General features: G+C 42.8%; 1 protein-coding gene across 2 annotated transcripts in view; it reads right to left on the bottom strand.

Moving 5' to 3' along the window:
* Positions 1-13,557, bottom strand: part of sltm (SAFB-like, transcription modulator) — a 53,815-nt gene that overhangs the window by 33,982 nt on the left and 6,276 nt on the right. For both annotated transcript variants that reach the window (XM_059639299.1, XM_059639300.1), the window contains exons 3-5: positions 12,997-13,061; positions 11,016-11,207; positions 7,678-7,737 (exon numbers count right to left, since the gene is read on the bottom strand). In XM_059639299.1, the coding sequence (XP_059495282.1) occupies positions 7,678-7,737; positions 11,016-11,207; positions 12,997-13,061 (317 nt within the window). The remainder of the gene's footprint in view (positions 1-7,677; positions 7,738-11,015; positions 11,208-12,996; positions 13,062-13,557) is intronic.

Genomic DNA, 13,557 nt, shown 5'->3' on the forward strand with positions numbered 1-13,557 from the left:
CAAGTGTGAGGTGATGCACTTTGGTTGGAGTAACCGGAAGGCAAAGTACTGGTCTAATGGTAAGATTCTTGGGTAGTGTAGGTGAGCAGAGAGATCTCGGTGTCCATGTACACAGATACTTGAAAGTTGCCACCCAGGTTGACAGGGCTGTTAAAAAGGCATAGTGTTTTAGCTTTTATTAATAGAGGGATCGAGTTCTGGAACCAAGAGGTTATGCTGCAGCTGTACAAAACTCTGGTGTGGCTGCACTTGGAGTATTGTGTACAGTTCTGGTCACCGCATTATAAGAAGGATGTGGAAGCTTTGGAAAGGGTGCAGAGGAGATTTACTAGGGTGTTGCCTGGTATGGAGGGAAGGCCTTATGAGGAAAGGCTGAGGGACTTGGGCTGTTTTCGTTAGAGAGAAGAAGGTTGAGAGGTGACTTAATTGAAACATATAAAATAATCATGGATAATGGATAGGGAGAGCCTTTTTCCTAGGATGGTGACGGTGAGCACGAGGAGGCATAGCTTTAAATTGAGGGGTGAAAGATAGAGGACAGATGTCAGAGGTAGTTTGTTTACTCAGAGAGTAGTAAGGGAATGGAACGCTTTGCCTGCAATAGTAGTAGATTCGCCAACTTCAGGTACATTTAAGTCGTTATTGGATAAGCATATGGACGTACGCGGAATAGTGTAGGTTAGATGGGCTTGAGATCGGTCTGACAGGTCGGCACAACATCGAGAGCCGAAGGGTCTGTACTGTGCTGTAATGTTCTATGAGTAAGCTGAAGTTATTTTCCCTGGAGCACTGGAGGCTGAGATGTTTGGGGGGTGGTGGGGGGGGCAGTAGAGAGCGAGCGGGAGAGAAGAATCTTATAGAGATTCATCAAATCATGAGAGGCATGGGTAGGATAAATAGCCACGGTCTTTTCTCTAGGGTACAGGACTCCAAAACTGGAGGGCATAGGTTTAAGATTAGAGGGGAAAAGGTTTAAAAGGGACCAAAGAGGCAACTTTTCCACACAGAGGGTGATGTAAGTATGGAATGAACAGCCACAAATGGTGGTGGAAGCAGGTCCAATCACAACATTTAAAAGGCACCTGGATGCCAGTGTATTGGAAGGGCTGACGGGGATATGGGCCAAATGCTGGCAAATAGGACTAGATTAATTTGGGATATCTGGTCGGCCTGGATGAGTTAGATCAAAGGGTCTGTTTTGTGCTGTTCATCTCTGCGACGAAATTTATTTATACTCGAGTAGGTTTAGCAAAATCAAGTAAAACCACAAGGTAATCTGATTAATGTCTATGATTCTAGCCCCTCATTTACATAAGGGCAGACGTAGTTAAGGGATATATTGTTCAAAAAAATAAATTAGCTATGATGGCCAGTTCACTTAAGAGACGCCAGGATCCATAATTGGAGAAGTACACAGAATTGCATCTTGCTTGGTCTCAGAATACGTCAATGCATGCAAGTAGCTTCCAGCAGGCTCCAAGGAAAATTCAATATTTATGACTTCAAACTTTCAATAAATTGAAAAGATGACAGCAACCAGGGAGCAATTCTGTCCTGTAGCTTTCACAGCCACAATCCTTTTGACTTGAACAGTTCAAACTTTGGTTTCTCTTTGAACAGGATTCGGCTATTTGGTTGCACGAGCCTGCTCCACCATTCAACAGGATCCTGACTGATCTGACATTCCTCACATCCACTCTTCTGTCCTTTCCACATAACACCCAACTCCCTCACTGATCAAGAATCTATCTCACTCTTAAATGTGAGGACTTTGCCTCCACACCTCTCTGTTGCAAGGTGCTGCAAAATCACACTACCTTCAGAGAGAAGAAATTTCTCATCTGCCTTTTTGCAGCGGAGAGCGGCACAAGCCGGGTGGACGTGAGGTCAGGGCAGAGAGGCAGTTGGGAAGTTAAGTGAGTGCTATTTAAGTACTTACCTCAAAGCCAGCGGGTCCTTTTTGCAGCGGAGAGCTATTTAAGTAGGTGTGTTCTTAGCCCCAGGTCCTACACGGTAGGGCCTCCCTCCCACCCTCCTCCTCTAACCTAATTAAGAGTCCACAGACTCACAGCAAACACACAAGGGCTGAGGGAAGTGCCTGGTGAGTAAAGTGCGAGTTTTCGGTGAAGAGGCTCAGTGAGATTATGCCACTGTTGAAGAGGGTGAAGACATGACTGCCAAGCTGATTCAGTGTGCTGCATGCATGATGTGGGAGGTCAGGGACACTGATGATGTTTCTGGCTCCTATATCTGTGGTTAAGTGTGTACACATTCAGCTTCTGAAGGAGGTTGTTGCAGCACTGAAGAAAGAACTAGAAGGCCTCAGGCTCATCCGAGAGAATGAGAACTTTCTGGACAGGACCTTCAGCAAGGTCACTACACCGAGGATACCTGAAGAGAGAAGGGGGATGTCGATGACAAAGGAAATCATGAATGAAGTACAAGTGACCCCAGAGGAAGCACCTATTGTAAACAGGATGACTGTCTTGGAAACTGCCGAGACAGACAACACTGCCAGTCCGAGAGGTGGGCAGGTCTGCGAGTCAAAAATTGCTGTAAAGGCAGAGCCAAGAAGTCAGACATCACGGAGAACAGTGGTAATAGGGGACTCCATTGTTAGAGGGACTGACAGGGGTTTCTGCGGCAAAAGGCGAGATTTGAGGATGGTGTGTTGCCTTCCTGGTGCCAGGATCCAGGACGACACTGATAGAGTGCAGAGAATCCTCGAGGGTGAAGGTGAAGACCCAGAGGTGGTGGTGGATGTCGGCACTAATGACGTCGGGAAGAAAAGGAGGAGCATTCTACAGTGGGACTTCAGAGAACTCGGGAGAAGGCTGAAAAGCAGGATTTCCAGGGTGGTTATCTCTGGTTTGCTTCCAGTTCCTCGGGCTGGAGAGGGCAGGAACAGAGAGATAATGGACCCGAGCGTGTGGCTGAGGGACTGGTGTCGGAAGCAAGGATTTAAATTCTTGGATCACTGGGGTATGTTTTGGGGTAAGAATAAATTGTACAGGAGGGACGGTTTGCATCTTAATAATCGGGGGAACAGCTTTCTGGCAGGCAGGTTTGCCACTGCGACACAGGTGTGTTTAAACTAAGTAATGGGGGGGAGGGGCTAAACTGGAAATTTAAGAATGAAGTTAAAGGGAAAGTGAGAATAAGAGAGGTTAAGAAGGGCAACAGAATCAACAGAGCAGAAAACTCAAGAAGGGATCGTACAGTATGGCCAAGTGAAATAAGGACTGATAGGAAGGGTGAGGGGAGAAACAAATTAAAAATATTATATATGAATGCACGAAGCATAAGAAATAAGGTGGATGAGCTTGAGGCTCAGTTGGAAATTGGCATGTATGATGTTGTGGGGATAACTGAGACGTGGCTTCAAGTGGACAGGGCGTGGGAAATGAATATTCAAGGATATACGGGCTATCGAAAGGACAGATTGGTGGGCAGAGGGGGTGGGGTAGCCCTGTTGGTGAGGAATGATATTCGGTCCCTTGCAAGGGGGGACAGAGAGTCAGGAGATGTAGAGTCAGTATGGATAGAACTGAGAAATTCTAAGGGTAGAAAGACCCTAATGGGAGTTATCTACAGGCCCCCAATCAGTAGTCAGGAGGTTGGGTGCAGGTTGAATCAAGAGTTGAAATTGGCCTGTCACAAAGGTATCACTACAGTTGTATGGGAGATTTCAACATGCGGGTAGGCTGGGAGAATCAGGATGGTACTGGACCCCAAGAAAGGGAGTTTGTCAAGTGCCTCCGAGATGGATTCTTAGAACAGCTTGTACGGGAGCCTACCAGGGAGGAGGCAATTCTGGATCTGCAGTTGTGCAATGAACCGGATTTGATCAGGGACTTCAAAGTAAAGGAGCCATTAGGAGGTAGTGACCATAATATGATAAGTTTTAATCTGCAGTTTGAGAGGGAGAAGGGACAATCGGAAGCGTCAGTATTGCAGTTGAATAAAGGGAACTATGGAGCTATGAGGGAGGAGCTAGCCAAAGTTCAGTGGTACAATACCCTCGCAGGGATGGCAGTGGAACAACAATGGCAGGTATTTCTGGATGTAATGCAGAAGGTGCAGGATCAGTTCATACCAAAGAAGAAGAAGAAAGATCCTAAGGGGAGGCGGGGGCAGCCGTGACTGACGAGGGAAGTTAAGGACTGTATAAAAATAAAAGAGAAGTATAACATAGCAAAGATGAGTGGGAAGCCAGAGGACTGGGAAGCTTTTAAAGAGCAACAGCGGATAACTAAAAAGGCAATACACAGAGGAAAAAAATGAGCTATGAAGGAAAACTGGCCAAAAATATAAAGGAGGGTAGTAAAAGCTTTTTTAGGTCTGTGAAAAGGAAAAAAAAATGGTTACGACTAAAATTGGGCCGTTGAAGTCAAAAACGGGTGAATTTATTATAGGGAACAAGGAAATGGCAGATGAGTTGACTAGGTACTCTGGATCTGTCTTCACTAAGGAAGACACAAGCAATCTCCCAGATGTTATAGTGGTTGAAGGACCAAGGGTAATGGACAAACTGAAAGGTATTTATATTAGGCAGGAAATGGTGTTGGATAGACTGTTAGGTCTGAAGGCTGCTAAGTCCCCGGGACCTGATGGTCTGCATCCCAGGGTTCTTAAGGAGGTGGCTGTAGAAATTGTGGATGCGTTAGTAATTATTTTCCAAGGTTCGATAGATTCAGGATCAGTTTCTGTGGATTGGAGGGTGGCAAATGTTGTCCCACTTTTCAAGAAAGGAGGGAGAGAGGAAACAGGAAATAACAGACCAGTTAGCCTGACGTCAGTGGTGGGAAAGATGCTGGAGTCAATTTTAAAAGATGAAATTACAACTCATTTGGATGGCATTAACAGAATAGGTCAGACTCAGCATGGATTTACGAAGGGGAAATCGTGCTTGACTAATCTTCTGGAATTTTTTGAGGATGTATCTATGAAGATGGATAAGGGAGAGCCAGTGGATGAAGTGTACCTGGACTTTCAGAAAGCCTTTGATAAAGTCCCGCATAGGAGATTGGTGAACAAAATTAGGGCACATGGTATTGGGGGCAAAATACTGAGCTGGATTGAAAATTGGCTGGCTGACAGGAAGCAAAGAGTAGTGATAAACGGGTCCCTTTCGGAATGGCAGGCAGTGACTAGTGGGGTACCACAAGGTTCGGTGCTGGGACCGCAGCTGTTTACGATATATATTAATGATATAGACGAAGTCATTAGAAGTAATATTAGCAAATTTGCTGATGACACACAGTTGGGTGGCAGTGTGAAATGTGAGGAGGATGTTATGAGAATACAGGGTGACTTAGACAGGCTAGGTAAGTGGGCGGATGCATGGCAGATGCAGTTTAATGTGGATAAATGTGTGGTTAGACACTTTGGTGGCAAGAACAGGAAGGCAGATTACTGTCTAAATGGAGTCAAGTTAGGTAAAGGGGAAGCACAACGAGATCTAGGTGTTCTTGTACATCAGTCAATGAAAGCAAGCATGCAGGTACAGCAGGCAGTGAAGAAAGCTAATAGCATGCTGGCCTTCATCACAAGAGGAATTGAGTATAGGAGCAAAGAGGTCCTTCTGCAGCTGTACAGGGCCCTGGTGAGACTGCACCTGGAGTATTGTGTGCAGTTTTGGTCTCCCAATTTGAGGAAGGACATTCTTGCTATTGAGGGAGTGCAGTGTAGGTTCACAAGGTCAATTCCCGGAATGGCGGGACTATCATATGTTGAAAGATTGGAGCGACTGGGCTTGTATACTCTTGAGTTTAGAAGGATGAGAGGGGATCTGATTGAGACGTTTAAGATTATTAAGGGATTGGACACTGTGGAGGCAGGAAGCATGTTTCCGCTGATGGGTGAGTCCAGGACCAGAGGACACAGTTTAAAAATAAGGGGTAGGCCATTTAGAACAGAGTTGAGGAAAAACTTCTTCACCCAGAGAGTGGTGGACATATGGAATGCTCTGCCCCAGAAGGCAGTGTAGGCCAACTCTCTGGATGCTTTCAAGAAAGAGATAGACAGAGCTCTTAAAGACAGTGGAATCAAGGGTTATGGGAATAAGGCAGGAACAGGATACTGATTGTGGATGATCAGCCGAGATCATAATGAATGGTGGTGCTGGTTCGAAGGGCCGAATGGCCTACTCCTGCACCTATTGTCTATCTCAGTCTTAAATTGGCACCTACTAATCCTGAGACAATCACATCCTTCCTGTAACGTGATGATCAAAATTGCAACAGTACTCTAGTTATAATTTCACCAAAGTTCGATACAACATGACTTCCTTGCTTTTGTAATCTATGCCTCGACTGATAAGGCTAAGTGTCTCATATGCATTTTTCACCACCTTAACGCCTTTTGCCTTCAAGATCCCTTTGTTCCACAAAATATTCTTGTGTCGTGCTGCTCATTGAATACTTTCTTTTCAATTTACCCCTTCCGCAGTGTATTTCTTCTCACTTTTCAGAGTTGAATTCCATCTACTACTTATCTGCCTATTTGACCATTCTGTTTATATCTTCTTGTTGACCAAGACACTCAACAATCTTTGTCAACCACACATGTAATAATCCAACTACCCCACACAGTCATCTGTGTCATTTATATAATTACAATTAATAGCATAGACCCCTGCTGCACACTACCAGCACTGGCTTCCAGTTATTAAAACAACATTATGTCTCCTACAATTATGCAAATTTTGAATCAATTTTATCAAACTATCCTTGGACCCCTATGTGCATTTGCCCTCTTGATAAAAATTTTCCCACATGCTACTCCATTCGTCGACTTTTTGCCCACTTCCTCTCTGTGAACTTTGTGTTCCTTTTGTAACCTGCTTTTCCATTTATTTTTGTACCATCTTCAAAGCTGGCTATAGAACATTTTCTGCTTTTCTACAAATAATGAATAAATATTATGAACAGATGCATCCCAGCACTGATCCCTGTGAAACAAAACTGGTCACACTGAAAAGAACCCAAGCCCCACATTTCTAAAGAAGGGTCTAGGCCCGAAAAGTCAGCTTTCCTGCTCCCCTGGTGCTGCTTGGCCTGCTGTCTTCATCCAGCTCTACACCTTGTTATCTCAGAACCCCAAATCTCCTGTTTTGTGCCCATTACCTAATTCTCTATCCATGCCAGTTGGGCTGTTAGGACTTCATTTTTGACAATTTGACTTCCAAAAGGCATTTGACAAGAATCTATCATATCTACTGGCACCTTTTATCTACGCTGGTTAACAATTTCTCAAGCTCTAACAGTTAGATGTGATTTCCCTTTCATTAAGGCATGCTGACTCAGCTTGATTCAATTATGATTTTCCAAGAATTCTACTATTTCCTTAATAATCGATTCCAATACTTTTCCAACAGCAAACCTGCACAAAGTTCCCATGCCCCAAGATACAGCATCAAAAACCTGAACAATTGTTTACAAGTATGTCCAGTAGTTTATTCTAACCTACTTCTTTTCTGTTTCATTGTAAGGGCTAGCCCACACCATTCGGTGTTTTAATATTGGCACCCCTGGAGTGTTCCCATACCCACTTGAAGTAGTGTAACCCTTGTCAGCAAGATATGAAAAAGGTAATTATTATTACAAGGCTGTGCAACTAGTCGTAGAACAGTGATGAAATGATCATTAAAGATCAATACCAAATAGAAGTGTATACCTCTTCAGGCAAAAGGACATCCACTTCTTCAAGAACAAGCTCTTCATTTTCTTCCTCTGCCTGAGTAAATAAGGTGAACCACAATTCAATCATATTTTGAAGAGCTCAAAGCATTCCACACTCAGGCAAGATTTGTTTCAAATCTTCAATCACTACAGACCAAGAGCAATGAGCACTATTATTTAACAGAATATTGCTACAGATTGCCATAATCCTCCCAAGTTCAGACCATTTTTGAAAACTGGTCTGCCATTCAAAAAAAATAAGGTAAGGGGAGGATGCAAGCCCCGAGTCACTTAAATTTAACCCATGAGGACAAATCCAACAATCTACCTCAAATTACTTCACGGCAGTTGGACTTTATTAATAATTTCTTTATCTTTGCAGCCATTCTGCCAAATTTGTTCAAACAATTAACATTCTAAATAAAATGCTGTAGAATAGTTCAAATTTCAAAACACCATTTCCCAGAAAACAGCATTACTCCAAGGAGAAATAATTTTAGTAATTAACACAACATTCAATAATTACAAAATTCAACTGGTCATAAATTGAGTAATTATCATAAATGCAATTTTAAAAATTTGAGATTCGATCAATCCACTCAAAATTAAAGTTTTTAAATGGATATCTGTCAAGTTCATCATTGCATAATGGTGATCTTACAATATAATAGGTGCGCTTATTGTAAGGTGCATGAAACTTTCAATACATGTAAGAATTGGAACATAGTTAGGCTGTTCAGTCTGTTCTGTACCATTAGATCCTGGCTAGTCTGTACGTAATCTCCATCTAACCTTGCTTCACCAATTCTTCTTTTACCTAACAAAAACCCACCAGTCTCAGCCTAAAACATCACAATTTAATGCAGTATCCACTATTTCCATTATCCACCAGGCACAAAAGTGAGATTCACGATTTTACTCTAATGGCTTATCTAGCATTTAAAATGCTCCTTGCCCTGAATGCAAGAAGAAAAAAAGCTTCAGTTTTTATTCTACTGAAGCCTTTTATATAGTTCACCTGAACTGAACTACCCCCTCCCTACCCCTATGACTCTTCTACTATCAAGGAAACAAACTAAATTGGTCCAAGATAATAAAATGTGAGGCTGGATGAACACAGCAGGCCAAGCAGCATCTCAGGAGCACAAAAGGTGACGTTTCGGGCCTAGACCCATCAGAGAGGGGGATGGGGTGAGGGTTCTGGAATAAATAGGGAGAGAGGGGGAGGGGGACCGAAGATGGAGAGAAAAGAAGATAGGCGGAGAGGAGAGTATAGGTGGAGAGGTAGGGAGGGGATAGGTCAGTCCAGGGAAGACGGACAGGTCAAGGAGGTGGGATGAGGTTAGTAGGTAGGAGATGGAGGTGCGGCTTGGGGTGGGAGGAAGGGATGGGTGAGAGGAAGAACAGGTTAGGGAGGCAGAGACAGGTTGGACTGGTTTTGGGATGCAGTGGGTGGAGGGGAAGAGCTGGGCTGGTTGTGTGGTGCAGTGGGGGGAGGGAACGAACTGGGCTGGTTTTGGGATGCAGTGGGGGAAGGGGAGATTTTGAAACTGGTGAAGTCCACATTGATACCATTGGGCTGCAGGGTTCCCGAGCGGAATATGAGTTGCTGTTCCTGCAACCTTCGGGTGGCATCATTGTGGCACTGCAGGAGGCCCATGATGGACATGTCATCTAAAGAATGGGAGGGGGAGTGGAAATGGTTTGCGACTGGGACGTGCAGTTGTTTATCGCGAACCGAGCGGAGGTGTTCTGCAAAGCGGTCCCCAAGCCTCCGCTTGGTTTCCCCAATGTAGAGGAAGCCACACCGGGTACAGTGGATGCAGTATACCACATTGGCAGATGTGCAAGTGAACCTCTGCTTAATGTGGAAAGTCATCTTGGGGCCTGGGATAAGGGTGAGGGAGGAGGTGTGGGGGCAAGTGTAGCATTTCCTGCGGTTGCAGGGGAAGGTGCCGGGTGTGGTGGGGTTGGAGGGCAGTGTGGAGCGAACAAGGAAGTCACGGAGAGTGGTCTCTCCGGAAAGCAGACAGGGGTGGGGATGGAAAAATGTCTTGGGTGGTGTGGTCGGATTGTAGATGGCGGAAGTGTCGGAGGATGATGCGTTGTATCCGGAGGTTGGTGGGGTGGTGTGTGAGAACGAGGGGGATCCTCTTTGGGCGGTTGTGGCGGGGGCGGGGTGTGAGGGATGTGTTGCGGGAAATGCGGGAGATTGATTTAACCACTTAAGCAGTGGTGTGAAGTAATTCTACTGTCACCACATTCTAGCATCTCCAAAAATTACAGTTCATTGAGGATCAGCGCCGAAAACTGATGCACTAAGTGAGAAGCTGCCCGAGGGTCTGAACTACTGAGGTATCATTTCATTCCAACTCCTTCCAATAGGATCCTCACTCCATCAGCCTGAATATTAAAAGCTAACACATAGGTATGAAAAGCAATGTGTGCACAGAATCTAAATCCTTTTGTACAGTTCAACTGTCACCATGAAGTGAGCATTCCAACATATTTTACTTGAACGTAATGTGGATAACATCACTTGTCTATTTATTTATCTATTTATACATTTCTTATTTCTTTCTCCACCGATATAACTTAATTTGCCTCCTATCTTGATGGCATCTTCAAATTACATTTAACTGTATCCCCATGTTTGCAAATATGCAGCCAATATTTATTGCCCATGTCAAGGCAGTTAGAGACTTATCTTCCAAACTGCTGCAGTGTTTTTGGGTCAAGGTACACCCGCAATCCTTAAATATATAGAGTTCAATCATTTTGACCCAGAGATGCTTGTGACAGGTAGAAAAATTGCAGAATAGCGTGTATGAGGTTGAGTTTTCTGTTTGTTTTTGTTAACTATATCTAGACTGGAAGCTATTGTACTTCATGGTTTGCTGCAGTGCATCTTGCAGATGCTGAAAACTACAAGCATGGTGTACTTGAAATTGTTATAATTGCTGCTTGCTAGTCTCCATCTGTAACCATATGTTCCCATTTAATTCACAAGGATTAATCCTCTCAAGTTCTTTTGAAACTTAGAAAAGACAGGCATTCCTTCTGATATTGTTTCAAGATGTCATCATTGACAACCATAGAATGAAAAGGAAGAACATTTTGTTTAGTCAACATTCTAAAGAAGAATTCCATGCACTAATTGTTTAGTATTTGCTCATGAGTATGTCAAACTCATACACTGGAACTAAGCCCTCAACACAAGAAATTATTTTTTACAATTTTCAATAAAAATTCTGTTCCTCTAAGAAATGTTTATGATTATGAATTGCAGAAATATTTTTGCTATCTTTCCCCAAATGCCAGCACCTTATGTACCTGGTCTTCTTGCTCTTCATCATCTGGTGTTTTAGCATCCAGTTCATCATCTCCACTTGTAGGCAACTCTCCCATGACTGAATCATCGTTCTTCTCCATTTCCTCAGCTTCAACACCCTTTTGCTCCTCTAATCCATCTTGATCACTTGTGTCCTGTGAATCACTCTGAGTTGCATCTACATCTGCTTCCATCTGGTGAGAAATTTATACTTCACAAAAATCATGGAAAATTTATAGTTATCGTTATCTGTGCAATTGCTATATAACATTCATGTATCAGTCACAGCCTGCACAAAGCTTTAGCTTCCTAGCTTTTAATGTGTCATTTAGCTGCTCAAGTCTAGGCAATTTAATTAGACCACGACTGATTTGCACCTGAAATCCATCTCGCCGATTTGGTTTGACATCCCTTGATAACACTACCTAATAAAAAGCCATTGATCAAGCCTCAAAACAATTGTGTTGACCAAATATTTACTGCTTTTTGGGGGAAACAAGGTGATTTCCCACGTTTGAAAACATACTTCAGATTTCTGCTTCCAAATAGCTTACATCCAATTTTACCATATCTCCTTTGTCAGGATTCAAAGAAAACAGATTTGTTGTTTTCAGTCTATCAAATTATTGTCACATTTTAAATACCTCAGCCAAATCAGCATTTCAATATTCTGTACTCAAGAAAACCAATGTTCCTCTGTGTATTCTAACCTCTGAGCTAAAGGCCAAACTGTCCATTAAGCTATTTTGATGTTATGTACAAGCTTTACATGTTGTGTGCACTTAGACCCCCAAACCATTTTTGTGTCATTTGGATTACACTTGGATTTATGTTTCCTCGTTTCAAAAATTGAATCTTGCACTTGGCAAATCAAACTCTATTTGCCATACTTTTGCACAAGTCAGTTTCTGCCCTTCTGCAAACTCCTACATTAGTTCCTCACCCAACTAACTTGCATTATACATAAGCATCTACTATTAGAACTAATTTATTCATCGAAGTAATTTCTAAATCTAACACTGAGGCCCAGGTCATACACATGGAGCAGTCTGTCAAATATTATCCCCAGTGTCTAGCTCCCAACAAACTTCTAACCCAGGTCACAAGGCCATCTCCTACTCTGTACATAATTATTATCCAGAAAGATTTTAAGTAGAACTAACTAAATGCATTCATGAAGACCGCATGGATAATATGTATTAAACTGACATCAATAACCCTAAAACTGAAATTGGCTGTCTCTGTTGAGCTCACCTATGACAAATGCTCAAATTACTAACTCAATAAGAATAAGCTCCAATCATTTCTTCCCAATTCATACCAAACTAATCGGTTTGCGATTCTCCAATTTATTTCTCCCACCATTCTCAAACTGTAACATGGCAAATTTCCAATCAACTGATTGGCCTTGGTGAAACAATCAGGTTTTACTGCATTATTTCTCTTAAAAACTGCAAAGTTTTTGCTGAATAGTTTAGCAACACAACACCAAATATAAAATTTGAACTTTCTTTATTAAGCTATACAAAAACTGGCACTACAACTCTAAACAGCCAAGAAACATTTAAAATGTTTTAAAATATAATTTAGCAAGAAACAGAGTGTATTTCAAAGAGCTGAGAAACTAAGTCATGATGTCAATGCTGAACTGAGTGCTCTTTGTATAAGAAACAAACTTTACATGTAGTAACAGTGGCATACAATTTTGGTCCCCTTACTTGAGGAGAGATGTGCTTGCATTGGAGGCAGTTCAGAGGAGATTCACAAAATTGATTCCAGAGATAAAGGGTTTAACTTCTGAAGAGAGATTGAGCAGTTTAGGCCTACAATCTTTAGAGTACAAATGAATGAAAAGGAGATCTTTTTAATATATCTGAGACACTATAGGGGATTGATGAAGGAAGACATTTTCTCTTGTGGGGCAATCCACAATGAGAGGCCATAGTTTTAGGCTAAAGGGCAGCAGATTTTAACCACACTTACCTTGCTATTACCATCATCTTCTGTGCTGACATCACCACCAGCTTCATCATTATCTTGCCTTCTCCCTTAAAAATAAAACGGCACACTTTATCCATGCAGTTCGCTGAACAGATCACTGTACATCCAGCTTGAGTAATCCCTTAATACCATGAACTACCCACTTGTGGAATTTTTTTTAAAAGATTAGATTAGATTCCCTACAGTGTGGAAACAGGCCCTTCAGCCCAACAAGTCCACACAGCCCCTGGGACATCCCACCCAGACCCATCCCCCTATAACCCACACACCCCTGAACACTATGGGCAATTCAGCATGGCCAATCCACCTAGCCTGCACATCTTTGGACCGTGGGAGGAAACCGGAGCACTCGGAGGAAACCCAGGCAGACGTGGGAAGAATGTGCAAACTCCACACAGCCAGTTACGCAAGGCTGGAATCGAACTTGGGTCCCTGGCACTGTGAGGCTGCAGTGCTAACCACAGAGCCACCGTGCTGCCCTATTGTTACTGAAGTATTTTTGGAGAAAATTTACTTCTGCATTGTATTTTTTTTAATACAAAA

Source organism: Stegostoma tigrinum, chromosome 33, assembly GCF_030684315.1.
Source record: "Stegostoma tigrinum isolate sSteTig4 chromosome 33, sSteTig4.hap1, whole genome shotgun sequence".
In the NCBI taxonomy this organism is placed as follows: domain Eukaryota; kingdom Metazoa; phylum Chordata; class Chondrichthyes; order Orectolobiformes; family Stegostomatidae; genus Stegostoma; species Stegostoma tigrinum.